Source organism: Pleurotus ostreatus (assembly GCF_014466165.1).
Source record: "Pleurotus ostreatus strain PC9 chromosome Unknown scaffold_11, whole genome shotgun sequence".
Lineage (NCBI taxonomy): Eukaryota > Fungi > Basidiomycota > Agaricomycetes > Agaricales > Pleurotaceae > Pleurotus > Pleurotus ostreatus.
This window is the reverse complement of record NW_023503166.1, coordinates 907,004-934,347: the sequence shown is the minus strand read 5'-3', so window position 1 is coordinate 934,347 and position 27,344 is coordinate 907,004. Positions and strand designations below refer to the sequence as shown.

Here is a 27,344-nt window from a genome sequence, read left to right as displayed (position 1 = left end):
TACTTGTAAGGTGAATCATGCACTCGGACACTGATAGATGATTTTTGTTACCACCCCTCACATTCGGTTTTTTTTTGGTGGGACTTTACGATAACTATCCTCATGTCAAGGCTGGAATGTACGTGCATTTAATGTGCCTTCGGAGGGCAAACCTCTGACTTAGGGCCGCATTTTTCTCGAATCATATCGATCGCTCAGTGCTCAGTTACGCAGCTCGCGATTCCGTGTATCTACGTAATGCGACGCGCTTCTCCAATCTTCTCCGAGAGACTTGCGCTCAGAGCTCAGCACGACCTAAGTACCTTCCTGTACGACGCCGGCGAGTTCCCCTATCGATTCTTTAGGAAACTTCCTCTTCTCAGGCAACGCGTCCCACCCTCACGCCGTCGCTCTTGCTGGACCGGATCGAGCTTTCTTCTCGCAGACGGGGACCTGGGGTTGACTTGTTCGAGATGCCATGCTTCACTGATTCACCACCAGAGTCATACTACATGGACTCTGGAAAAGGGCGTTAGTACCATCGCCAATTATATCAACACAATTTCAAGCGTCACCGACATGTCCACTATAATATAGCTCGTGCCTTGCTAATGCACCGGTACCATCACCTCGTGCCGTTCCCACTCCGATACCGTTACTGTAGTAGCAGTCCTTTCTGGATGAAGCTAAGAATGACGCCCACAAGGCTGACGCTGATGCATGAAGGAATGGAAGACACTGGAGGCTAGAGCTCAAGCTAGAGCCCCAGCCCCAAGCTTCGTTTCTGCCCAGTGCCCCACCCATCTTATCATACATCGATATCTTTGCAATTCCTCGATGCCAATCCACTTGTGTTCACGCGATAGGAAGGCCATCACCCACACCAAGATTCCGCAAAGACCAAGGCAAAAACTTTTCTCATGATCACGGGGTGAAGAACTGCATTCCCGTTTCCTTGGCACTCCGGTGCGCAGCATACGCTTGTCTTTGTCTAAAGATAGTCCCAAAAACAGGGGTCGCCACACCGGCATTGCCTCATCAACATCAATCCTGTCCCCCTGAGAGCACTAACTTTCTTTCACCAAGGACCACCATCTCACTACTGCTTGACCATGTCGTTCCTCAAGGATCTGGTTGCGAAATTGCCTGATGGCTTTGAGCGTGCCAGAGCTCAGGCAATAGGTGCGCTCCCTGTTTCTTCTCGATGGGGGAGGTCTAAAGTCTCGGGCAGGAATCATCAATCCCAATCGTGCGTGAATCAAAGAGAACGACTAGGTGTTAGATTGACCTGGTTATCCGCTAGGGCGCCATGATGACCCGGAGGAGAAGGCACAAGACGCCGTTCGTGCAGAAATCATGGCTGAGCATCGGTTCAACAGTTTTGCACACAAGAGATCAGATAACACCGCGAAATGGTGCGTCAGCAGTGTTTCCTTACGCCTGCGCCGCCCACTGACTCCTTGGTAGGCACGTCGACGGCCATGACTACATGTGGGCCGTTTCTGAAATGATAGACAGCGCCCGGGATGTCATCTTCATCATGGTAAGAACTACCCCTCCGCTTTCCGGCAATGTTTCATCGACGAATAGGACTGGTGGTTGACACCCGAGCTCTACCTTCGCCGACCGCCTGCGTACTATCCCGAATGGAGGCTTGATAGACTACTGAAGCGCAAGGCCGAGCAGGGGGTTAAAATCTATGTCATTGTGTACAAAGAGGTATGTGTCACGATGCCCGATTGCTCCGGATCAAGATATGAAACGCCCTGATCGAAAGGTGACGCAAACGATGTCAATGAGTTCGAAGCACACCAAGGTAAGTTGTCTCATGTGCTTGGATATTCAAAGCTGATTACCCTCTGTAGAGAGTCCTTTCGAGCTTGCATCCCAATGTCCTATGTATCCGTCACCCAGACCACATTGGGTCCAAAGGTGAGATACTTGTTGCGCACATAGCACCCTTTAACTCACCTACGGCAATAGATAACGTACAGTTTTGGTCTCACCATGAGAAGGTCGTAGCTGTGGACAACCACTATGTCGCTATCGGCGGCCTCGATCTCTGCTTTGGTCGCTGGGATACCAGCAATCATCCCCTTGCTGATGTGCACCCGGCAGATTTTTCAAGGACGCTTTTCCCTGGTCAGGATTACAACAACGCCAGAATCCAGGATTTCCAGAATGTGTATGAGTACGCAAGCAACACCTTGTCTATCCTAGAAAGCGCCAGAATGCCATGGCACGACGTATGTTCTTATGTGTCCGTCTCGGAAGCTATCATAAAATTAACTAATCACACGGCTCGTAGGTTCATATGACTATGACGGGACCTGCTGTCCTTGACGTTGTACAACACTTTGTTGAAAGATGGAATGAGATCAAGAAGCGCAAGGTACGACATTTGAGCTAACGCTGCTTTGCCTTCACCTAACATAATCTTGCCAGTATCGCAATGACTCGTGAGTTCTTCACTGTTAACTGGAGAATCTACCTCATCCCATCGTATACAGACGGTACGATTGGTTGGCCTTGCCTCATAACGTAGAGACCGCACCACATGAACCCGTTGCCCGTTAGTACTCCCTCAATCGACTGCTTGTCTCCGTATTGAAAGAGGTTGAATACAGGCCACCCTCACAGAGAGCAGTGGCACGAGATGGGGCGGAGATTCAAGAACCGTTGGCATAGGTCTGGAGGCGAGGATGACGCGAATGAAGCGGATGAGGACGACAAGCAGCAATACCAACACCCGGGGTCGACGAACTGCAATATCCAAGTCGTGCGCAGTGTGTCTGATTGGTCTCACGGTTCGTAATGCACACACCACAGCGGATAGCGTGCTCACACTTAAGGCGGCGTTCACAGGTGTCTTGAACGAGACGAGCATCCAGAACGCTTGTGAGTGACTTCTCTATCAGATTTAGAGCAACTATAGATTAGTTTCCTTCAGATATTCAATTGATAGACGAAGCCGAACATTTTATTTACATTGGTGAGCTCTCGTGTCTGCTGGCAGTACCTTTCGTACTAACGACCTCGCGCAGAGAATCAATTCTTGTATGTTCGTCTGTTCTCGGACGGGTTTGAAGCTGAGGCGAAAGTTCCTTAGCATCACCGCCACCAAAACTGGTTGCGGGCCAATCGTGAATCAAATTGGTGCGGCTTTGGTCCGCAGGATCAAACGCGCATTCCAAGAGGGTGCGCGGTTCAAGGCTAGTCATGTCTCCCTCATAAGCTGCCAAGCAGGTTTGCTGACTACATTGCAGGTCATCGTATGCATTCCCGAAGTCCCAGGTTTCGCTGGCGATATCAAGACCGAGGGCTCACTGAAGATTATCATGGCTGCACAGTACAGATCCATCAACCGGGGCGGTAGCAGCATTTACGAGGAGCTCAGAGATGCTGGTATTGAACCGTGAGTCGTCATACATACCAACCCAACTTTTCCGTCTGATATTTCGCTCCTGTCAGATTGGACTACATTCGATTCTACCACCTTCGTTCTTACGACAGGATCAACGCGCCATACGGTCAGCATTTCTATTGGCACCGAATGGGCGTCTACTCACTTCCTTCCAGAATCATACATATCGCAGATCGAAAGGAACTCGGGCGTTCGATTCCTTGAGGCTCAAGTCGCTCTTGCTCGGGAGTGGATTGGCAACGAATTTGACGAAAATGTGCAAACGGAAGCCAAGTTTCAGATTCCCGAGCCAAACAAGGAGGGAGTTGTCCTCAGCGAGAAGACTCCCGCAAAGATTGAGTCCATTCGGATTCCGCCCACTGAAGAGGAAGCAAGGCAGATTGTGAAGAGGTTTGAGCATGGCGCTGATACGCTTCGCGGAGACGAGGATGTCGCAGATAGCGTTGCTCAGCATATGTTGCACGACAGGACTAGTCTTTTGGAGGAGAAGTGGCTTGGCAGTGAAGAAGAAGAGCTTCAAGCGTGAGTATCATAACTCTTTGAAGGGAAATATTCGGCGTGCTAATATGTGCTGCAGATATGTTTCCGAGCTCTTGTATATTCATTCCAAGCTGATGATCGTAGATGACAGGCGCGTTATTGTAAGTTACTGCGTTTCAATAGTCTTGGGCTATCTACTTACGGACACTTTCTAGATGGGTTCGGCCAATATCAATGATCGCAGTCAGAAGGTATGGTTGAGCGCTCTATCAAAAACCCCGTTGCATCCTTACATGTGTTCCTCTGTTAGGGCGACGGCGATTCGGAAATCGCCGTGGTGATCGAAGACAACGACGAAATTGACACAACTATGAATGGCCGACCGTACAAAGCAGCTCGGTTTGCATCGACCCTGCGCCGCCAGCTGTTCAGAGAACACCTCGGACTCATCAAGCCCCAGGAATGCGGCGACAGACAAACTACTGTGACTAGGCAAATGCGACCCGCACCGATCCCCATCGACTACGACTTCGATAGCCAAGACGACATCGCCGTTGCTGATCCGCTGTCGGATAATACTGATATCTTATGGAACACTACGGCGCGCAAGAATCGAGAGATTTTCACGGAAATCTTTAGACCTGTCCCTTCGAACCTCGTAAGGAGTTGGAAGGCTTACGAGGTGGGCGCTCTGATCTACAGTTTATGCGACATGACATTGACATTGACTCGATTTAACTAGAATTATCTACCGAAAGTCAAAACCGGACACGTCGTCCCTGGAATTCCCCTTGAACGTGTCAAAGCGCGCTTGAATGAAGTTAGAGGCGCGCTGGTAGAATGTCCTTTGGTGAGTTGTAACAAACAGGGTGTAAACGTGTATTGCTGCTAAGCGCCATCGTAAATAGGACTTCCTTATCGACGAGAAGGAGTTTATTCAAGGGCCGGAATGGACGGGGATCAACCCAACACTGCCGATATATATTTGAGTCGCAGCATGTCTTGTAGACTGATGATGAACTGTAATGTACACTAGATTCCCATTGAGACAATGCCACTGTATCGTTTGTGGATCGCGCGCGATTTATTTGCGCATTTCCCGCCCTTCTCCGGCTAGAGCTCTGAATTTCGGGGCAAGATACAAGATAATTATGGGTCGAATAGCTCCTATCACTGTAGACCACGATCACGTGTATATCCTTTCCCGGCTTCGGCACCGGGTCTCGTTGGTTCAGTGTCGACCATGATGTTCCTGCCCTTGTATGCTCATCCAATCCAGTATCTGAGGTGCGTCTGCTACGGTGAGTGCATTGGATGAAAGTACTCAAAGTGGAGCATCGTTCCTATTGACCCTCGCCACCAGATGATGAACCGAGTATTAGAGCGCATACAAGATGCTTTTGCACCTGCTCTTTCCGGAGAAAGGTGATTATCAAATTATGCATGTATGCGGCCGTCTACATCGCTTTATGACTATACTCTGGAATCGTGGCTTGGAAGGAGAAAGGCCGTAAGGGTATTAACGCATATATGCATTTCCTCTTTGTGTTTTCATCCTGGAACCCTAACTGGCCTCAGAAAACTCTGGGAGTTCGCAGAAGTAGTCAAACAAAATTCAGGTGACCAGCAAAACATCAAAGCCGAGACAGGGAATGGTGTTAGTCAAGAACGATGCCGTGCTCAGAAGTTCGAAGCAGAAGCAATCGGTAAAGGGCTTCTTTTCTGTATGATATGGCCGTTGTTGTGTTTGTTAATACTTACCAGTCAGATGGTACACTGGACCAGGTCCTACTACCGTTTCACCACTCGTTTCATAGAGACATCTCCATCAAGTTCTTTCGTCCTTCTTCGCTACACGCGTCGCTTCTCCTTGGTCTGCAGTACATAACAGCATCGTCAGATGGACGGCATAATCTAGCCATTCAATGTGCATCAGTCTTGATGCCGTCTTTCCCCCGCAGTCCGCCCTTTGGGTCCAGTAGGATAAGGGCGACTGCTCGAGCGGTCCCACTTATCAACGTTTGGGATAAAAACTTGCCGCCACCACCGCCGCCCACCGCCTTAGTACTATGCGAAAGGAGGCTTCTCGATGAGTGAGAGATAACACGATGATGTACGTAAGTTCCCCGTTCTTTACTCGACGGATAGAAGTCAGAACTGGCATCATTCTTCCAGCTCCATAATCGTTTTCCTTGTCTATCGCCCTGGGGTAGTCGTAGCTCCTTCAATACATCTATCCGACCGAACGGTTCTATGCGTTTTACACATTGCTGATGATGTTAAACCGAATGCGAGTTCCTTCTCGAATTTCTTGCGAACTAGCCCAGATTCAGTATTGTGCGACGCTTTTCCACTCCGTCAGGACGCCCGTACACCTACACGATGAACTCCCTGGTTCCTCATTCTCTACACTGGCACTTTCGAGTTCCGAAGCCAACGTCTACTATATTTAGCAACCGCCGAGCGGTCATTAATTGTAACCTTGTAGGTACCCATGCCACAAAGAACGGATCACTCGAGAAGCACCGCTATTTCTTTGCCGAAGGTGGAGGAGACTCCAATGTGGCGATCCTGGTGGGCTCCGGCATACTTACGCCTTGCATTGTTGATCGCGCCCATCTTCACTCATAAGTAGCACCACAGGTGGCGCACCGCCATGGTAAGTATCTCCACTCGACTTTGGTACGTTAGGATCTCAGAGCAGCGCCCTTAGCAGTCCTCAGATCATGCTATCGCTATGCCGTTAGCCAATGGCATCATCGCTATTACCGCCGACAAGTGCCTTCCCGCACGTACATACGCCAAACTTCAGAAGGTCTCTGATTTGTACTTATCACATCTAGATGCCTTGGGCGAGATTTCCTGCCATTCTTGGTACCTTCATTGAATTGAAACCTTGTCCACTTGACCTGGACCTGCGCGCCGCAGGCCATATCCTCGTATATCCTTCCCGGCCCTGACTCGACCAGCTACATACCTCCATGTCCATCGGTGACTGATCTCCACCGCTTGGAGCCATTGTCTCGAGTATATAAAGTCTCTCTCGTCCTCAGTTCCAACCATCTGTTATCTGGTACGCTCTCATACCCTCCAAGCCCACATCTTACTCACCTAAGCCCTCCAAGCAGCAAAACTCAACATGACTACACCTGTACCACCCCTCGACCTCAACAACATTCAAGGTGATATCCTGTACGTCTTGTCCTCCTCCAGGATCGTATTTGCAGTTCCTGACTGCATGCATATTGCAGCGGCGGATTACCAAAGAGGACCGAGACCTACTTCTTCTTCGATGTCACCAACGTCGACCAATTCAAGGCCAACATGGCCCAATTCATTCCTCACGTAAAGACGTCTGCAGGAATCATCAAGGACCGCGAAGCGATCAAGGAGCACAAACGTCAGAAGAGGCCAGGCTTGGTCCCCATGGCCGCTGTCAACGTTTCCTTCTCTCATCTCGGTCTTCAGAAGGTATGCAAACTATTTCCCGTCACCGTCTATGAAATCAATCATTAATATCTCGCCTTAGCTTGGGATCACGGATGACCTGAGCGATAATGCCTTTACGACTGGCCAGCGCAAGGATGCTGAAATTCTTGGTGATCCTGGTAGTAAGAATGGTGACGCTTTCACCCCAGCATGGGAGGCCCCCTTCCTCAAGGATATCCACGGTGTCATCTTTGTTGCTGGAGATTGCCATGGATCAGTGAACAAGAAACTCGACGAGATCAAGCACATCTTCGGTGTCGGCACCTCCCATGCTTCAATCTCCGAGGTAACCCACGTTCGCGGAGATGTCCGTCCGGGCGATGTCCACGCCCATGAACAGTGTGTCTTTGTGTTATTTACATACACCTCGACTTATGGCTGACATTTCCTCAGCTTCGGCTTCCTCGACGGTATCTCCAACCCTGCTGTCGACCAATTCGACCAGAACCCGTTCCCAGGTCAAGATTCGATCAGACCGGGGTTCATCCTAGCGAAGGAAAATGGAGATAGTCGCGCCGCTGCCAGACCTGATTGGGCTAAAGATGGAAGTTTCTTAACCTTCAGATACCTGTTCCAGATGGTCCCTGAGTTTGACGACTTCCTCGAAAGCAACCCCATTGTTCTACCTGGTTTATCGAGGAAGGAAGGTAGCGAGCTCCTTGGCGCCAGGATTGTAGGCCGATGGAAGAGCGGTATGCACATTATTATCTTTGTTTCGCCTACACCACTCACCACTGGGCTCTCAATAGGTGCGCCCATTGAGATAACTCCCCTTAAAGACGACCCGAAGCTGGCGGCCGACGCTCAAAGGTGAACCTTTGCAACTCTGCGATGCGGGAGAACGCATTTGACTGAAACCCCGCGTTAGGAACAACAATTTCGACTTCGGTGATTCCTTAGTTCGAGGCGATCAGACGAAGTGCCCTTTTGCTGCTCACATCCGAAAGACATACCCCCGCAACGACTTGGAGGGCCCCCCTTTGAACGCTGATATCGACAACCGGTACGCTGTGCTTGTCTTACCAAAAGAAAACATTTCCTGACTACTCCGTGTTCATAGTCGAATCATCCGCCGCGGTATTCAATTCGGTCCTGAGGTCACAAGCCAGGAGCACCACGACAAGAAGACGCACCACGGACGTGGCCTTCTATTTGTCTGCTACTCCAGCAGTATCGATGATGGCTTCCACTTCATTCAGGAATGTACGTCCTCCCTATTCACCACACCTTTACCACCCTATTCACTGGCGGCTTGTTTTTAGCTTGGGCCAATGCCCCGAACTTCCCAGTTAATGCTGTGACTTCGGCTGGCCCCATCCCACCTTTGGATGGAGTCGTTCCCGGTTTCGATGCTATCATCGGACAGAAGGTCGGTGGAGGTATCAGGCAGATTAGTGGTACCAACCCCAACGATCCCACTACGAACATCACGCTTCCGGACCAAGACTTCGTTGTCCCAAGGGGTGGAGAGTATTTCTTCTCGCCGTCCATCACGGCTTTGAAGACTAAGTTCGCTATTGGCGTTGCCTCTCCTGCTCCTCACTCCCAAGCTCCAATCTCTGCTTGAAGTTGAAGGGGAAACTATGTAGCCCATGGACCATTGTATAAAGCTTTCAATGTATGTCAATCACAGCTAGGATTATGAGACCTTTCAGCGCTATTTGTCCTTTGTTCTTCAAAGGAGCGGTATCGTGAGAGCAACATTCCACAACGCTGGCAGTTACTTCGCTGGCTTTCCGGGGGGGTTCCACAGTCTAATTCGGCTACTGCTTCAACGATCCAATGAGGCGACGGCATCTATACCATGATATTACTTCCAGACGAACCACAAGAAAGCCGACAAGTATCTTTGTATTCGCTAGGCGTTTGTCCAATATGAGTCGAGTAACTGAGCTATTGCATGGGATCCCGCTTGGTCAGCATGAAGTGCCGGACAACAAGGACTTTGATACAATCCCAAAGCACTTAGCTCATGTGCATGAGCATGGAGACGAATTGTGAGCCTGCCCAAGTCGTCCCAAGTAGACGCGGCGTCACAATACTAACACTGAATTCGGATTAAAACCGACCCTAGCAACGCCAGTCATAAAGCACCGTCAGAAAACGCGAGAAAACGAAAGCGAGAGGATAATTCGCCCGAAGGTCAGCAGCCTAGGTCTACTGAGCAACCACCAGTGAAACGCGCGCGTGGACGGCCAAAAGGCTCAAAGAACAAGAAGACGGTCTCTGCCCAAACATTATCGGATGAGGGTAAAATAGTGTATACGGTGAAAGGGAATGAAAGAACAAAGCCTCGATAACTTAAGTCTTCCATGGGAACCTCTGGCTTCTTCCGAGACGGAGATGGATATGTTTCTTGAGATAATATTTTCGCCACACAAGATAATCGTCTCGTAGAGTATGAATCCTTCAGACCCATCAATGAGAATCGAGCATCACGATGTCCTGGGCTTGTAATCGGCTACAAGTCTTACAGCCTCGTTCAGACTATTTTTCACTTTGCGCAATGCCTCAGAAGTGCAATGAATAGGTTTGAACGGGACAACTTCTCACCATCGTTGCTGTTATTTCGACCACCAACATTACATCCATGGATGGATCCGTTGAATACATCGCCGCCTGTAACTTCAGTTCGGACAGGGTATACTAACGAAGATGGCACATACCATAGTAAACATTACCTAAACCACCGACACTACTGCTCCCATTGATAGCGCCATGGAAGTGGTCGCCTTCAACCAGCAATAGTTGATTGACGTAGATGGTGACTGTGGCGGTCTCACGACAGCTGTGCCAGAAATGCTCTTTAGTCTCTGCTAGTTGGTCGACATAGAGGCCAATCAGGGAGCTAAAAGGCGAAGAACCTCCGTCAGGAGTGGTTCGGATGTGTGGTTGGTTCGCGTCGTTAACCACGAGGTCGGAAGCCGAAGTAGAGACTGGCGTTCCAAGGCTCGGGAATGGCCGCGGGACGTCCAGCTTTTCGCTCTTATCATGGGTAGTTATCGAATTTGAGTGAGACTGTGACGTATAGCTGGTCAATGATGGGTTTGAAGTGTTGACTAATGTCGCGTCGACGGGAGGGAGATTGGGATTCCAACGTGTGGGCGTAGGGGTAAACGAATCTTCGGGGATGAAGGGGGCTAAGCTCGAGAAAGAAGGTATGAATTGTCTCTGAATTAGCGGCGACACATCCTCTTTGAGAAAGGAAGTCCTGAGAGAAGGGGAATAAGCTGTACAGTCAACGTGCATTACGGGCGAACCACGACTCGATCCTTGATCAATTTTTGTATGGTTTGGCTTCCGGCGTATGGGTGTTGCAGGTGAGTTCTTCGAAGAGTGCGAAAGGAGCCGGGCGTCGAAAACAAGTTTGGGAAGGGCAGGGTATGGTGGCTTCTCACTACTGCGAAGATTCGAAGAAGCGAGTTCAGCAGTGATTGGTGCAACCACCGACATGGTATCTTTAGGGGAGCCTGGTTCCCGTGCGGCAGCACAGTTAGCCAAGCCTACCTTGACGAAGGATTCAACGCGGTTGATAGATTGCTGCAAGTGGGCTATACGGTCGAACTATAGGCGTGCGTCAGATATAAATCATGACATGTAGTGGTAACACACCCCGTGCGCTTGAAGTACAGTCATTTTTTGTGGTATACTACCCTCCGTCTGAGGGCCCGATTGAAAAGGGATGCTAAGCCGGGCAGAAATGGCCAGTGCCTCCAGCCGTTCTAGGGTTCCTTTTGTTTGGGCCATGTATTTGACCTATAATTCACTCTGTTAACGCTCGTAAGCTTGAAGAAAGGGTTATATCACCTCAAGGAACCTATCTGCATGCTGAAGGTCTGGTATGGATCGCCCATCGTCTTGATGCGGGACACTGGCTCGACTATACTCAGAGGTAAAGCTTTCAAGGGAACTGAATTGACTTTCTGTGAGTGAAGGCTCGTATTCGTTCAAAGACCGTCCAGCTAAGCGAGCCTCGATGCGATCGATGACACCCTGCAGTCCCAGAAGGGTTGCTTCCTGAATGTGGACATGGACATGATAAACAAAGGTGTGTGATTAAAGGGTCGGGTATTACCTCGAAGAACTGACGTGTGGCCTCTATATGTAGTTTGCAATCTTTTAATAGGGCTAGTTGGGGCGAGCGGGGCCACCTTCGCGCCCTTACAGGCAACGGTCCCTTCCTTAGTGGTAGCAACCGTCTAAGTCGTCTGGGATATGTTAACAACCAGTCTACTGATGGCGGAACGGACGGACGTACTGGTTCAAATTGTACACCGTATCTGCGACCTCCGCATACGGCATCCCTGCCTTAACTTGCTCGGAGATAGCGAATAACAATTCAGCAGCATACGACGCAATGTAGCAAAATAGGCGACGATGGCCCTGAGATGTCTGAAGCTGTTTGGTAAACATGATAACGGGGGCGCTGGGGTTGAGGCGCACCTCGGGTGTATTCATGATTGCGAGAGTGGCACGGACGGCTTCGTTCCAAACATCGACCCCAGAGTCAACGAACACGGAGAAACTACTTGCTTGGATCAGCGCAGCAAGCAGAGAAACGTGCGGATAGTGCCCGTCTTCTGGTTGTGCGTCGATACGCTGGATGTACCGTGGGTCGATTGACGACGCGGGCGTTCCTCCTCTGCAGCGAGGTAGAATGTTGCTCAAGATATACAAGGCGGAAGGACTCGTGTTGAGAAACCTCACAGCTGTAGAACCACGGTCCAAAATAGGCTTCCAGTTATCAGTTATGAGTTGGCGTTCCCTCTGAGAATGGATGTCGTTGGTCCCAGTTCCCCACATGGACGTGACGAGAACTATGCTGCGGAAACTTGAAGCACAGCTAGCATCTAAGCTATCGAGGAAAGGTAGGCTATCAAGGGCGTAGTTTATATTGTTTATTGAATGGACGTAGATGACGCCTGAGATTTTGAGGTTCATCTCCGATCTGGAAGCTCCTTCACTAATCAGTATGATTGGAAGGAGAAGGATGGACGTACGCCTTTTCAAGCCACTTGGACACGAATACCAGGAATTTCCCCAGTTCTTCACAGCTGGGTACTTCAAGAAATACGGTTGACGTTCCGGATATGAGGCATTTAGATACTTGAACTTCTCCGAAACTGTCATTAGGCGCGCCGCCAACGTCTGACTCTGTGGCGGCATTAATGAACTGATGGTGCGTTAACTCAAACATCGCTCCGATGAGAGAAGGCTCCTACGGTACTCTTTCCGGACCCAACGGCGCCCAAAACACTGTAAAAGGTGATCGTAAGACATCGATCCTGATGCCCAAGCGAAAAATAGACATACGCGATGACTGTATCCCCTGGCTCAATGTCGTCCAACGTAACTTTCATGGCGATAGAAGAATGTGGACATGGGGGAAGCGAGCTAATCGATAAGAGGAGCCCTGTCAACAACGTTGGAATCGCGAGGCCGTGCAATGATGGTACATCTCTAGCGCTCTCGAACTCGTGCTGATGTCTCGGACAAGTTAAGCAGAATTAAGACGCCCAAACCCAAGTGCGTCACGGAAGAGAATGTATAAATCCAGTAGATTCAATGGATTCCGCGACCAAAACAAAGGTTAATTTACAAATCTCAACTCGTAAGGATTACTAACCTCTTCCCCCAGTTCTTAGCGTAAACATTGAAACCCCAAGTGGAGATCCTGGCTTTTGTGTCGCGCGATGATTTAAGCATCGTGGGTAGCTGTTGATGCCTCAATGAGAGCTGGGGGACCGTCCATATCCACATAAACCTCAAGGCATCGTGCCCCATGCCCACCCTATCTTCACGCTCATATGTATGTCGTCACTTTTGGCACCGCGAAGAAAGGCAGTTGCAATATTTGGTAAAAGCGATGCGGCTGGTTGATTAGGCGTTAATCGATAATCTCTGCTAACCCGAGTTGCTGATGGGCCCGCCATTCGCGGTCATGAAATCCTGGCCCTTTGTAATTTGAGTTATCTAGCCACACCCTGTCAAATGTACGCCTCATGCTGGGAAGTATTAATCATACTTTGGAAAAGAAAGTCCTCAAGACGTGTATCAGGTCAAAGACCTGTGCCAACGCCTTCTGAGAGGTGTACCTTGGCGTTGTTCTGCTTGAATCATCTCTGAACACTAGCAGATGTCAACAATTGGCGTCAGGTAGCGGACAAAGTAAGCTTTCAACCCTGCATCATCAACGCACTGTTTCGTCTCGTATTGTCGTAATTCACGGCGTAGCGAATATGATTGAAAACATAATCCTTCCTCTTCGTCGGACAACGCCTCGTGAACTTGGTTTGCCCAGGTTGATATCGAGGCGGAGCTCCTGACGTCCCGACATTGAATATCTCGAGCGGAGTCTAGCGAGCCCACAGAGGATGCACAGGTTAGAAAAAGGCCGTGATTAGATGTAGAAGCTAAACAACGTACTGCATCGTCAATCAGAGTGATGTACTTCGTGTCCATCATCGTCCAAATAATGTCCACTGATCACTGTGTAGACAATGTGTAGGGCGTGAAGATTGGGAAGACTTCGCAAAAGTAGATCGAAGACCGCGGGTTTAGCACCTAGATCTCAATGCAAAGCATCTCCAGAACACCCTTTCCTTTGTGTGTCAAAGCATGAACAATTTCCTGCAGTCGTTGGAACTCCAATGTGTCTTGAATTGTTACGTCAACAACGGTCTCTTGGGAGTGTCGAAGAAGAGAGGACGAGATCGAAGTCAGGGACATCGGGTATAGTCAGAGCTCGGAGGTCCGACAGAATATCTAGAGCTTGTGCAAGGGATGGGAATAGGGAAACGTCGTTGCGGCCTGAGAATCTCGGATAAGGGGAGATACACGATAAGGAAGCGTAGGAGAGTGAATGGATCAGATAGCGACTTCTCGCTGAGATCTACGCCTAAGACTAGTTTGCGGAGGCGAGGAAATGGCCCGAGTGCCACAAAAAAAGGCGGGGTAATCGGGGTGTGGCGAGGTGGACGGAAAAAGAGGAGACGTCCAATTTGCTCAAGAACTCCGCTATTTGAATCGTCTCGCTGGGGGAGTCTTGGGCGGGCCAACTTTCTAGTTCTTGGAGATTACTGAGATGAGCCATTGTAGCCAGATTCCCTAGTTCCCTGATATCCTGGCATCGTAGTTCTAGTTCGTTCTGAGAAAACGCTTGGCATATAAATGGTAGGGCCTCTGACGGGAGCCATCGCGTATCAAGGCGGCATTCGTACAATTCTTGTAGATTGTTCATGACGGATTCCATAGCTCTGATTGTCGCAATCTGGAGCTGTCGAAAACCAATTCCAGCGCCTAGAACAAAGTGAGGTGAAGAGCATCGCACCTTGAGTTGGGGTCTCGTTCTGAATACCCTTGCAGTGACTTGTTGAGCTGGAAATTTAGGAACCACAGTCGAACATCGAGTATGTGTACTCGTTTCGCAATGCGTGGGCCTCTGCATCAGAACCTAGAGGGTACGATATTAAGTAGAATAATTGGGGAAAGTGCTGACTGCAGACTTTTCAACGATTTGACCAAGTCATAATCAAGGCGGTTCCAGCGAACCTCTCTAGCTATGTTGTTCCAAATGTCGCACAGAAGTGGTCCTTTGACATAGCGAATCAAGATCGTCGGACATTATGGCAGTTAGCGTTTCAGGTAACTCAGAGTTGAAGTTATTGTGATAGTGGGAGTTTCGGGTGTTTTTCCGATTAGACGTAATAATGTGCGAGCCTGTCCCTTTCCATACTCAATACCGAGCCGATGAGAAATCGAAACCTGTTTCTACCGAACGACGACGATGGCGGACCCAGTGGCAGACAAGTCAGGATTCCTGCGCATGTACATGAGCAGCCATCCTGATACCCTCGTTGCCTACGCAAAGTGGTATGGCAAGGTTACAGAACCGATTGCAAGTGCAGAGATGACCGCCATAGACTCGCGGGTAAGTTCAACCCACATCGGCGTAGGTAGCAGACATGCTGACCTTTCGGTTCCAGAGTATGACTCTGACCTGTTCCATGAAGGACGGGGCGAAGAAAGTCGCAACAGTACCGCTGGAACCTCCCTTGTCAGGGTACGAAGAGGTCAAACCGAGGCTGCTCGAGATGAAAGCCAAGGCGCAAGAGGGTTTGGGAATGGTGAGTACGTTATCTTGTGTGTAGGTTCACCGCTGATATCACGCAGATCAAAGCCCCCCAGTTGTCGACTTTCAAATTAAACACCGTTGCGACAATAAAGACCGGTGCTGCTATCGCACTTCTGTGTTACCTCACTTTCTTCCCTCGAGGGAGCGCGTCGCCCTTCTTCTATCCCGCTCGAACCGCCCATACATTGATAGGAGGGGATTTCCCCCTCCAAGTAGCGTGGATCGCCCTCGGCGTCACGCACGCCCTCGAAAGTCTCTATACGTACTCTCTTTGTAGGAGACACCGAACGGGGTTGCTCGTCGGAGTGAGTCTTTGGCTACTGCTTATGATGATACGGCAACTAATTAAGGACAGACCGGATATGTGCTCTCTACGTTCGTCTTTGGTTTCACCGTTTGGGTAGAACTCCGAAGGCGGATACAGCAAATGAGAATCGACTCTGTAATGAAGGTAGAGTAATACCTGTATTGAATATACAAGCTTTGTTTGTGGAATGCCCTACTCTTCACTGATCCAACTTCAACAACTCGATCGCCCTCCCTCGCTTCAATGCCGTGATCTCTTCCTCGCTCAATCCTGTGGTCTGCGGCAGTCCGTTAATGAATGACGCGCCTTGTTCGATCGCAACGAAAGGATAGTCGACGGAATATAGGATTCTGTCTAATCCGATTTGGGAGATGTGGAATTTGAGGAGGTCAGTGCCGAAGTTGCCTGAGGTGGTCTCGAGGAGATTGGTTCGCCAGTACGAGGAGAGGTTCCTCTGCATGGGCATGCCTTGCGGGACCTGACGAGCCAGCTCTATTCGGGGTGATCGATGAAGTCAGAAGGCTGCGAATTGCTTACGCTAACCGTACTGGGAACTTACGATCGTCGATGCGCCAGAAATCCGAAGGAACCCGTTCTCCCATGTGTCCAACAAGTATGTTCAGTTTTGGGAAGCGGCTATTTCCCCGTTTCCTCAGTTAGACGCCTGTGGAAACGGTTATCGGACGACTTACTCGAAGACACCGTTCGTGCACAGACCCATGATGTGGGTTGATAAGGTGACGGCGAACTCTTGTGACGGGCCGAGCAAGAACCGCGAGTGTGAAAACTCCAAATTCGCGATTGTAGGAATGTTGGCTCGCGGATGGAAATACACCGGTACGTCTAAATCCGTTACCATCTGCCAGAATGGGTCGAACTCTGGGGTATCATAAAACAACAAGGTCGCTGATTCAACATTTGTCACCGTTAGCAAACGCCGCTGCGCCAACTCGCAAAGTTGAAAAACGACTACATACTATTTCCATTGGCGTTGGTTTCTTGATAATCGTTGACCAATGCCCCGAAGAATCCTAGCTCTTGCACGGCCCTCTTCAGCTCCTGGGCCGCCTCTGTAGCGTTCTGCATCGCCAAAGCGGCGAACCCGCCGAAACGAAGGGTATTGTTCGAAATGGTGTCCGCCAGTTCGTCGTTGACTTGTCTAGCCACCGAGGCTGCTTCCACAGGGTCAGCGATCCCCTGTATACAAGGCGAAGTGCACGACAGAATCATCTATTGACAACGGGAAATCCATTGATCGGGTGTCATGCTCTGTGTTGGTGACAGGCTCACGAAGTCTACGCCATTGGCATCCATCCTAGCCAACCGTTGGTTGTGTACATCGAGCAGGTTCGCGTTCAACTCGTCAGCCGATTGTCCTGCGTGAGGTGTTAGATCAAATTATATGGTCGTGCCGACCTGGACTCGTCTAGCTTACCAACAGGGGGCGCTGTGTTGCTTTCGGTGTTCATGCTTATGGTCAGCAAGAGGCTCTATAGTCACTAGGAATTTCCAGAAGTGTGACCCACCTAACTGGGACACCGAGCGCAGTGGGCGTCCATGCTTCTTCGAAGATGATGGTCCCGACGCCAGTGTTGTTCCAGCGCCGAGCAGCGAGGGCCGAGGTATGGAATATGGCTGAAATTACTGTAAATGAGATGAGCATTTTTCTCGCATTGTTGCTGGACGCTTGATGATGTTTTTATGGGTATGTGGCTATGCGATTTACTCCCACCAAATCCATTATTGCCCTCCGTCGACCCACACATGTATGGCCTGGCGGCGCGGCATATTGGACTCGGGCGGAGAGAGGGATGCCCGTTCATATCTGTGTGTGTCTGAATGATGATCAATGTGTTCCAAGGACTAAGATGCAGTGCCGTTGTTCTCAAAGAACTCGCCCACATGACGCACGGCCCAATATTGGTGTCTCTCCCGGCTGCGAGGTTTGACCTAAATATACCTTTCATGGTCTGCACATCAAGCCGTCTATTTATAGACTCGGCATTTCTCCCATGGATATTTTAGGACGTGCCTTCTGACATAAATCGAGGTATTTCGACGGGTGCCATGCACCCGCCGGGTTCGAGAATCCATACATCTGGCTACTGATCCGGCTTCATTAATGATGTATATTTGCTATCGGAATCATGGACTTCTCCCTGCGCTCGAAATATATGGTGCGCCGAAAGGCACACACGGTCGTTGTATCTCACTTGTGGAGGCTTCGGGATCAAGACCTAGGAGGAACTCACGGGCATGGGAGAAAGCGACATACTAGGTAGTGGGCACAATGCATACCTCTGACATTCAACCAAAGCTGCGACTAGCTTGAGTGTCCAAATTAGCCAAAACACTGCGTCTTATTGTCATTCAGCTTCTACAAGGCAAGCCTACATTCGATGAATGCGGAAACATCAAGCCCGTAAATTGAAGTTGACTCGTCACCGTATGAGACGAAAGATCAGAGACGTCGAGGCTTTTCAAGACTACGAGCGCACTTATCGACTTCGATTTCGGCTGAAATAATTGCATAGGGACTTGCCGACGATTGCCTAAAAAGAACAAAGCTAAGATAATAACCATTTCAGGGAATATTCGTAAGATAGTTGACACTCCGATCGAACTAGCTTTTCAGTCTTTGGTTTTGACCCAGCCACTGGCATCTGTGACCATCGTGCTCCGCGACACATACAGTACCGCCTATCGAAGCTGAAAATAATGGGGCAACGACATCAAGCCTTCCTCATCGCCAAATTTCCTCGTTCTTACAAAGGGCACACAAGCTATGAATACCAATGTGTAGCCGCAATTCATCATCAATGGTGTTATGCCACTGCGCCCCCTCGTGCAGCACGACGTTTCCTTGACCTAGCAAAAGTGCCCACTAACGCAGAACTCATTCGATTCGAGCTGCGCCATTTTGACGAAAACAAGGGTATCAGGGGTAGACATTCGCCATCTCCCTATCTTCTCTATATCCTCGCCATTGCTTTTTCGTCCGATCTCCAACTGGGGTATGCCTCATCGACTTTGTTTGAGAGTGTGACTATGGATAGTTTTGGAGGCGGTATGTATCACGCAACCATGCCTAAAGTGTTGCTGATTACTTGTTGTAGATAACAACGATGGCATTACCATATTTGACGTGACTGATCCCTCGAATTGTACATATTGTCACGTCATCTCCGAGTCTGAAGGACCCGTATCTTCCGAGCAATACATGCGATCCTACTTTGACGCTTACATGGACGAGCCTGATAATCTTCCTGCTCTCCTCGAGTCAATGCAGCAGGCGCCGTTGATCTCCTTCAAAACATTGGCGGAAGCATGGCCCCACGAGTACAAACGCTACTATGAGCGGAGGCATGGTAGCGACCCCGTTGGTGTCTCCAGAGATGACTCGCTGACAGACCTAAACGGGGGTGTTCCACGATTAACCGACCTGATAATCCATCCAGCACTTCTCCGATGTATAGCTGATGGCGACCTCAGCGCCATCGAACCCTTCCTGTGGATGCCCGACAAGAAGCCCGCCGTCACGCGCGTCCTACAAGAACTCAATCCGTTTCCTAATCTCGCCCTGCCGTTGCTCGATGGAATCCTAGAATTCGCACCCAACGACATCATTGACCTTTCTCGGTTCTCCTTGACATCCAGCCAAGTTGTACAGTTCGTTTCACAACACCATTCAATCACGAAGCTCAGTCTAGCGGGTATGGAACTAGTCACCATCGACTCTGTGAAACAGCTACTTAAAATATCGCCTCGTACTTCGTACCTCAACATTCTGGACACTCCTGTGCTACCCTCTGAAATCGCTCAACTCCTCGCCACTGAGCCTCGACTATTCTACCATGTGGAAACCCTCCTCCATCCAGTGTTCCTAACGAGCAAATGGTCAGAACCCGCCAACGATCTCTTTTTCACCATTCCGCATACGGACAGGTACTCAGTCGGTTGTCCAGCATTACCATACACAACTCCCGCAAAGATCGTCCAGGCAGTTATCGACTTCCTCGAATTTAATGGAACGGATGGAGCAAAATATGATTACGGCAGCATGGCGACCGTTTGCTTGTCTTCTGAGCTGCGAACGCCAGGTCAAGGTTGGGGAGCTAGGGCCGTGCCTATCTTCCCGATTGTGAATAACCCAACTCGATTAAAGGGACCGGGGTGGTTTTTCGTTTCGACACGGGATTACTACGCTTTCTGCCGTCGACCCGGGGGTATTGAAGCCAGCCTTCTTGTCACGGACGTACGTGGATGTATGGAGTCCATGACAGCAGAGGGTCGCCCACCTCCTCGAGAAGAAGACATCAAGAAACTCGACGAGTTACTCGCTATGAAGTACAAGGCAGGGATAGAAGACATTACAGAATTTGAAGCTAATTTAGAGAAAAGGTACTCTAAACGTAAGCCCTCTGACGAGCTGGAGTATATTTGGTAGTGCTCGATCAACTGAATTTCGACTCTATTTGTGGTGTAAAAAGTAGAGCATTGCTTGAATGTATAATAGATTCCTGCCTGGCGCCTTGTGTCTTGAACTTGTGACTCTGTGACCCTCGCTTGCAAAGACGATGACCACAACTTCCACAATGGATCGCATGCCATATGAAGTATAGGAGGAGGTACTCCGGTATTTTCCTTCCAACGACGCGCCACGTACAATATTGTGCTCGACAAGCTGTATCGAGCAATCCACTGGCGTTGTCTCGATGAAAATTTGATCAAATCGTTACTGTGCTTCAAGTTGAGGTTTGAAAGTTCCTTGTTCATTTATAATGTCATATCACTCAGCCAGAGTTCCTCTCAGAGACCCAAGTATTCCTGCCCGCGTTCGTAGTCTTGCTCCAGAGACAGAGCACATGTTCTTAGAGAGAGAACGGCAATCATAGCTCAGGGCCAAGGCCACACAAGCATTGAAGCTGAGCCAAAAATCCATACGGCGTAGCCGAAGTGTCAGCATTCGTTCCGAGGTGCGAGCATTCAAGGCGACCTTGAGACAAATGAAAGACGTCCTCGAAGCGATGCATCAGGCTTTCGTCAAGATGACTTGTCTCGAATGCTGCATCATTGATGCCGGGAACAAACTTCATCCCAAGTCGATGGAACCTCCCGCCATGTCGTTGTTGTTGACGATAAGTTTGGTCGTCGAAAGAAATCTCCGATTCCTTGTTCTCCAAGGAACCGTACACCATTTATCAGCATGGGTCACTTCGGCGCGGATGGAGAGACTCGAAGAGCTCGTAGTGATCGTGTTGGCCTTCCCCGCTCATTTTGGCTCTGGTTCTGAGCATAGTGAAGATCAGAGATTCATTGCGTCTCGCCTCGCACCGTTCATCAATTCGGTGTCTCCCTCGCTCTTGAACCTTCAGCTTTCCTTTTCCTATGAACTCGATCTCTCGGACTTTTTGAGAGCGCTCATCGACATCCCACATCTGTGCCACCTCCTTCTCCAAGCATCCTTATATCCCACCTTCCAATCCAACCCCAACGCTCTCTGCGAGTTCTTGGCCGAAAAGGTTCCTCCGCGCTGCCGGGTTCATCTTGTTGGGATCTTTCAGTCTGACCCAATGGATCATCCACGGGGGTTCGAGGACACGGCGTCCTCCGCGCATTCAAGACTGCCAGTGAATACTTTGTACCGCAGCCAAGAAATGGATATCGACATCATCGCGACGTTGACGAAACATTTAGGGGACAGACTAGAGAGTATCCATCTTTACCAGTATTCCTTGAGCATTCCTCAATTTGAGGCCTTGGCCACGATGAAGACCAATAGTACGTTGCTTCACCATCTCCGAGTCCAGACACTCACTCAAGGCTGCCTTCTTCCATTTTCTGTCCCTTCAGGTGTCATGCTTCATGACGCTCGGCCTAGTCTATGAAGAGATTTATAGCAATGGAGACGGTCTTTATGACGATTATGTGGGTTAATCTCAATATAGCTTCCCGTCGTTCTACATTGATAACCCTTTGAGAAGGGTCGGTCTACATTCCTAGTACGGGCGATCGCCCCAAGGCACTCGGGCGGTGGCTGGCCACTTCGGAACATCAGATTCTGTGAGCTTCAGCCCCAGGCAGAGTTCATCATCCATGCAAAAGATATATCCGTCGTGCCGATGACGCGTGAAGCTGCGCCGTACTCTACAATCATCCTTCCGGGGTGCAACTTATCTACTCTGTTGACCAAGGTCAAACTCGGAATTGAATAGGATTGTTGGGGTAGAATTGTATAAAGACACATACGTCGGTGATGATTGCAATCGCGGACAATTGAACGGCAAGGTTCGAGCAACTGTGATCATTTGCGCCAGTGTTTCGCGAACAAAGAGAGATCGTAGGATTCATGCAGTCGTACTCGTATTGAGATTGATGGAACGTAAATTGCATATGCATAAATTAAACCACAATCCTCTTTCAGAAAACTATTCGGTTGGTTGTTCCAATGACCAAAAAATCTAACAGCGAAGACGTCAGCGAAAACAAACCTATCGGTGAACGTCGTATAAAACCAATGAAAGCCATGACAAAGAACGAGAGGTCATAACGTAGAGCTGAAAGCATGAGGGATGGGGGTGACAATAGAAGGAAAGCAGAAGTAATGTAGAGGAGAGGGAAATAAAGAGTTGGTGCTATGGGGAATCCAGCCAATGTCATAGTTTAAGTTCTGTCAATACTCGTCTCGCGAGCATCTGGTATTGCCAGCCATCACCCCCGGCCCGGCGGAACTGTATTCCATGCAAAGGAAGGAAAGGTACCTTCAAAAGTACGATCAGTATAGTTTGTGACGGTGAGAATGGACAACGCACTTTTACTATAGTAATGTCAAAGCGAACAGAAAGGGAGTTGTTGCCCATACTATCGAAGACATCTCGGTCGACTTCACCCGTGGGCATTGGGCTTGGGCTTCGTGGGGGGATTGTGGGTGTACCTGCGAAGTCGCGGGGTATTGGAGGTAGAATTTTGCCCTTGATTGATGATGCCGTGCCGGATGGAGAGCTCGATAACACAGGAGAGGCAGCACGATTGGTCTGATCATCGGCACCCACTGTGACACCGTTGACGTTGATATCCGGTGCGGCCACGGGCTGCGCTGACGAGACATTGAAGAAGGAGGAAGAGCCGCTACTGGCCGTAGCAGAAAGAGCGGTTGCCCCTGACGGCCGCCCTGGAAGATCTTTGTCCTTCTCGTTCTCATTCTGTTCCCGCTCCTTTGCCTTATCCCGTCTGAGTCCGAACGATAATTTAGAAGATTTTCTAGTCATTGAGGGGCGGCTCATAGTGGGGGTGGTGCGCCCGGTGTCCCCGGATCCTGTAGACGGATGGTGATGGTGATGCGAAGGACGGGGAGACTCTACAACAGAAGAGATATCGATGGAAGGGAGATGGATGCACTCAAAGCCAGTTTTGTTCTCCCGATACTGGACTTGCATCCTATCCAAGACGCGACGAAGATCTTCCTTGATCAACTGCGGTGACTTCGTGGTAGTGGTAGCCACGCTGCGGGCGAGATAATTATAAGATATAATCTGAGACGTGGATATGATCAACGCACCTGAACAATCCCTTCAGGAACACCGGCTTGAAGTCTTTCTCGTGAGCTGAGGGGTCATCCTCATCCTTATAGTGATCCTCAGGAGCGAGGCCTTCGGCGCCCTCTTCATCTTCCCTCCCCTCAGCGACATCAGCTTCGGGTTCGTCGGTATGACGAGTAAACAACTTTTCCGCTATTGGGCGCACACCTCCCCCATACCCTGTTGACGGCCTTCGATGCCGGCCCAAAGTATTTTGGTTGAGGAGGGCTGCGCCTGTACTACTCCTTCGCTCGTGTCGTGTAGCGCGTCCCTGCGTATCCAAAATTGTGGCTGCTCGTCGATGGCCGCCAGCCATGGCTCCGCTTCCCACCGGCTGTCCGCTGAAACTGTGCACGACCGTTTTCGGAAGAGTCTTCTTGCGAATTGATCCAGTCATAGGTGCCTCCTCGTTCTTAGGTGTCTCAGCCTCATCCTCCTCTTGATTACCTGCGTCGGCAGATGGTCTAGGGGAAGGCGCCAGATCATCTGGGATACCACCCCTTCTCCGATCGGAAATATGTCTTCGAGTCTCATCTCCTCTACCCACAAGCATGCTGCCGAACTTCCTGACTAACGTAGCACCCGTCGAAAGCGGCGATGTTGGTAATCTTGAGTGATGGTGAGGGGATCCATGGTTCTCATCGTCTGCCTCATCTGACTTAGCCTTCTCCCTTTCTTCCTCGCCCTCGCCCACCTCCTCGATCTTCTCCACGAAGGTTACCGCCTCGGGACCAGCCGTCCGCGGACCATCAGGAATGTTGCGCCCTTCTTCCCCATGTTCACCTCCCCCAAACATGTTACTCCAACCTCTCAGAACCGTTGGGCGCTGGCTCAAACTGTGACTCCGCCTATGGGTGCTTGCCGGAGGCGCTCGTGGCATCGTCTTTGTTCCGCCAGCGTTGGTAGCCCCAGTAGGCGGCCGCACGCCAACCTCCTGCATCTGGACCTGTTTCGGTTTGATAGTTGCAGTAGCCGCAGAAGCAACTGGAGACATAGGCTGGGTAGGCGAGCTAGGCATCGTAGCGGGACTCAAGGGTACCGGGAGGCCAGCATCTCTCGCCCTTGGTTGAGGATGAGTTTGGAAGGTAGGTGATGTGGGCGACGGCACGGGTTGACCGGAGGTAGCATCATACGACATGCCGGAATAATGTGATGTCTCCGGAGCGGGAAGTCGGGGAAGAGGCATGCTATAGTCGGCCTTGGCGCCGATTTCAGCCTTGCCGTTGCTTAGGGCAGCAGTGGGAGTCGAATATCCTGGAGCTCTAGCAGTACCATTAGGAGCAGACGTAGGGACCTCGTCGGGGACAGCGGGTGTCGCTGAGCTGGGCTGGCCGCTGGTACTGGGATTGGGTTCTTGAATGGATAGTTGCGATGAAGCAAAGTGACCCGGACCGTACACCTTTTCTCTCTCCATCTTCTCGCGCGCGAGGTAGTATATAGAGATAAGGGGATGGAAAGCACGGGTAGGATCTGGTGAGTCGCTGCCATGTATCGTAGCAAGGTGACTGGATGAACTAGGCGGGGAAGTGCCAAGAGGTGAACCGGGTGGAGAGGTAGAGGGTGAAGAAAAAAGTTTTCGACGATAGTAATCAAAGCCGGAAAACCGTTTAGACTTCTTCGGAGTGGGGGGAGCGTCGTTCTTGCTATGGTCGAAAGAGACAGCTAATGTTGAACTAGACAATCCTTCACCCCACCGACCGCCCATGTTCCCGCTACCGTTGTATCCATTGAGGTTGCCGAGACTGCCGTGCCGGCGGCGCTCCCAAGCTTGAACAGCACGAATGTATGGCTCCGACTCCAAGACGCGAATAAGTTTCCCTTCGATCTCTTCTTCAGTTCCGAACTCGAAGCCCTTCATCTGCTTTATGACCTGGCGATCGAGTTCGTCCGAACGAAGAGGCTCCCTATGGACGAGATGTGCGTCAGGGGGACCAGTGAATCCCCGTGTCATCCATGGATGTGATAGGACTTCGGATAACGTTGCGCGTTGGGGAGGATTCGTCACAAGCATACGTGAAAGGAGATGTTTGCATTCTGTTATCGGGTAAGTAACCAGACGCTATCAATGCGTATAGCAACGTACCTGCGCTCAGCCAAACGGGATACTCGACCAGACCACGCTTGATCTTGGCGTGCAGCGCTGGCATGCTCTGGTCGTCAAACGGAACCTTCCCGCATACCAAAACATACAGCACGACTCCAAAGCTCCACACATCAACCTCCGGACCCGTGTAGACGCGAGCATTGAGTAGCTCTGGTGCAGCGAAGTAGAGTGAACCGCAGAACGTCGAAAGCCGTGACATTGGGTCGTAAAGATTTGATAGGCCAAAGTCTATAATTTTGATGTTCCCAGTTTGCGATATCAAAATGTTCTCGATTTTGAGGTCTCGATGGACGACGCTGTTCTGGTGGCAGTAGTCCAGCGCACTCCCGATCTGCCTCGCAAACTTGCGGGCAACTCGCTCCCGTAGTCGGCCGTGACTGATGATGTAGTCGAGCATCTGGCCTCCATTGACGTACTCAAAGACCATGTAGTAGTGGTACTGGTGGACTATCATCTCTCGCATTCCACAGATGTAGGGATGATGAAGGAGCATGGACAGCGCGGCCTCTCGTAGCGTACGGATTTCCTTTGATGCGTCTTTCGATGCCTGCTTCGCCACCGCTTCGGGCGTCGACCCGGGCGGCACTGAGCCACTTGAAGGTGGTGGTTGTATCCGAGGAAGGATTTTTACCGCAAGCTAGGTCACGATATAACGATGAGATATACGAGAATGAAGCAGTGAAACGGACCTTTTCGCCCGTTATGTTATGTGTCGCAAGCTTGACCTTGCCCATGCTCCCCGCGCCCAACGTCTTGCTCAATGTGTAGTCCCCCAGTATCCTCCCCGAGCTGCGTGGTTTGTTCGACGACCCGTTGGTCTCCCGCTCTCGATGCGACCGTCGCGCATTACCCGCCGGCGTACTTCTGCCACTGTCATTGCCTGTGCCATTCTTCCCATCTCGGTCCACGGCAGAAGTGTTATAAGATTGAGGAGGCATTGACATAGGCCTTGGCCTTTGTGAACCGTTGGTCGATCTTGGAACCGGGGCTGGTGATGGAGGTTGTTGGAGATCCTGGCGTGGCTGAATTGGCATATCAAACTCGTGCCCTGCGTTCACTGTGCCTCCGTGCGAGGGTGTGACTGTTCCAAGGGCTTGTTCGTCTGCTAATAGATGATCTTCTGGGACTTGATTCAACTGCGGAGCGAGAGAAGTCGGGTATGTGGCCATGAAACAGTTGGTTTGTGCCCTGGAAATCGTGACAAAAAGGTGCAAGACAAAGCAATACGGGCGCCCGTGTGTCCCTCAAAGCGTCTTAGGCCGTTACGATGATAATTCGCAGCTGCAGATTCTGCAGCTGCTCGAGGTAAGAAGGAGAGTGGAGGTTGTGGGAAAATTACCACTGGTTCGGGGCGGTTCATTAATTCATTCACGAACTCAAATATCACTATTTCAATACTTAAGCCCGACCTCAAGCAGCGCTTTCCAACAGATTCACGACTAGTAGCCCAGGCACAGGAATAACGGCGGCGCAGGAAGACAATCGCACTATGCCACAAAGAAGAAGAACAATAACATACTGAAAGAGCCGCCGTTCAGCCGCCGATTCACTCAGTTTCTCAGAGAGTACTCTGTACCTTGAGATGGTCCTGCCTCATGTGACGAGCAAACCTCCTGACTCAATCGAAATGTGCGTCGCACACTTTGATTTGACCTTAAGTAAGAACGGTCTTGGACCTGGGACTTGCGCAGAAATCATCAAAATGGCAGTAATCCATAATTTATGTATCCTGGAGCAGCCTTTTTCGAACTCGGCTCGCAACAGATTGTTAGTATACCAGCAGTAAACATCATAATTCCTGAGTGGTGATAGTATGAAATGGAACCGCTATCAATTTCCTGCTGAGAATT

The 27,344-nt window shown here is 50.2% G+C and overlaps 8 protein-coding genes across 8 annotated transcripts; 5 read left to right on the top strand and 3 right to left on the bottom strand.

The window, feature by feature from the left end:
• Positions 1–1,091: 1,091 nt before the first annotated feature.
• On the top strand, positions 1,092–4,872 carry PC9H_002615 (uncharacterized protein; the record flags this gene model as incomplete). Its single annotated transcript, XM_036772251.1, has 23 exons — positions 1,092–1,161; positions 1,211–1,228; positions 1,283–1,394; positions 1,447–1,522; positions 1,570–1,698; positions 1,757–1,795; positions 1,845–1,911; positions 1,963–2,225; positions 2,288–2,371; positions 2,425–2,438; positions 2,490–2,551; positions 2,607–2,786; positions 2,845–2,877; positions 2,930–2,971; positions 3,024–3,036; positions 3,089–3,394; positions 3,451–3,509; positions 3,559–3,925; positions 3,981–4,044; positions 4,099–4,134; positions 4,194–4,565; positions 4,626–4,733; positions 4,792–4,872. The coding sequence occupies 23 exons, from the start codon at positions 1,092–1,094 to the stop codon at positions 4,870–4,872; spliced, it is 2,595 nt and encodes an 864-aa protein (XP_036625897.1).
• A 2,150-nt stretch (positions 4,873–7,022) lies between these two features.
• PC9H_002614 (uncharacterized protein) lies at positions 7,023–8,939 on the top strand (the record flags this gene model as incomplete). The annotated part of the gene is made up of 8 exons (XM_036772250.1): positions 7,023–7,075; positions 7,135–7,354; positions 7,413–7,711; positions 7,766–8,064; positions 8,122–8,182; positions 8,241–8,375; positions 8,433–8,575; positions 8,635–8,939. The coding sequence occupies 8 exons, from the start codon at positions 7,023–7,025 to the stop codon at positions 8,937–8,939; spliced, it is 1,515 nt and encodes a 504-aa protein (XP_036625896.1).
• A 1,079-nt stretch (positions 8,940–10,018) lies between these two features.
• On the bottom strand, positions 10,019–12,732 carry PC9H_002613 (uncharacterized protein; the record flags this gene model as incomplete). Its single annotated transcript, XM_036772249.1, has 8 exons — positions 10,019–10,936; positions 10,985–11,128; positions 11,180–11,389; positions 11,448–11,571; positions 11,631–12,320; positions 12,373–12,545; positions 12,595–12,628; positions 12,686–12,732. 8 exons carry the CDS (start codon positions 12,730–12,732, stop codon positions 10,019–10,021), a joined length of 2,340 nt encoding a protein of 779 aa, XP_036625895.1.
• Positions 12,733–15,158: 2,426 nt separating this feature from the next.
• On the top strand, positions 15,159–15,966 carry PC9H_002612 (uncharacterized protein; the record flags this gene model as incomplete). Its single annotated transcript, XM_036772248.1, has 4 exons — positions 15,159–15,302; positions 15,358–15,498; positions 15,545–15,811; positions 15,862–15,966. The coding sequence occupies 4 exons, from the start codon at positions 15,159–15,161 to the stop codon at positions 15,964–15,966; spliced, it is 657 nt and encodes a 218-aa protein (XP_036625894.1).
• Positions 15,967–16,012: 46 nt separating this feature from the next.
• On the bottom strand, positions 16,013–17,282 carry PC9H_002611 (uncharacterized protein; the record flags this gene model as incomplete). The annotated part of the gene is made up of 6 exons (XM_036772247.1): positions 16,013–16,305; positions 16,373–16,449; positions 16,506–16,719; positions 16,791–17,043; positions 17,104–17,189; positions 17,249–17,282. The coding sequence occupies 6 exons, from the start codon at positions 17,280–17,282 to the stop codon at positions 16,013–16,015; spliced, it is 957 nt and encodes a 318-aa protein (XP_036625893.1).
• Positions 17,283–18,531: 1,249 nt separating this feature from the next.
• On the top strand, positions 18,532–20,260 carry PC9H_002610 (uncharacterized protein; the record flags this gene model as incomplete). Its single annotated transcript, XM_036772246.1, has 2 exons — positions 18,532–18,880; positions 18,930–20,260. 2 exons carry the CDS (start codon positions 18,532–18,534, stop codon positions 20,258–20,260), a joined length of 1,680 nt encoding a protein of 559 aa, XP_036625892.1.
• Positions 20,261–20,819: 559 nt separating this feature from the next.
• PC9H_002609 (uncharacterized protein) lies at positions 20,820–22,028 on the top strand (the record flags this gene model as incomplete). The annotated part of the gene is made up of 3 exons (XM_036772245.1): positions 20,820–21,594; positions 21,695–21,741; positions 21,798–22,028. 3 exons carry the CDS (start codon positions 20,820–20,822, stop codon positions 22,026–22,028), a joined length of 1,053 nt encoding a protein of 350 aa, XP_036625891.1.
• A 441-nt stretch (positions 22,029–22,469) lies between these two features.
• KIN1_2 (serine/threonine-protein kinase KIN2) lies at positions 22,470–26,663 on the bottom strand (the record flags this gene model as incomplete). The annotated part of the gene is made up of 10 exons (XM_036772244.1): positions 22,470–22,574; positions 22,626–23,316; positions 23,372–23,409; positions 23,500–23,708; positions 23,838–23,998; positions 24,185–24,321; positions 24,499–25,005; positions 25,165–25,424; positions 25,474–26,131; positions 26,184–26,663. 10 exons carry the CDS (start codon positions 26,661–26,663, stop codon positions 22,470–22,472), a joined length of 3,246 nt encoding a protein of 1,081 aa, XP_036625890.1.
• Between the last annotated feature and the right edge of the window lie 681 nt (positions 26,664–27,344).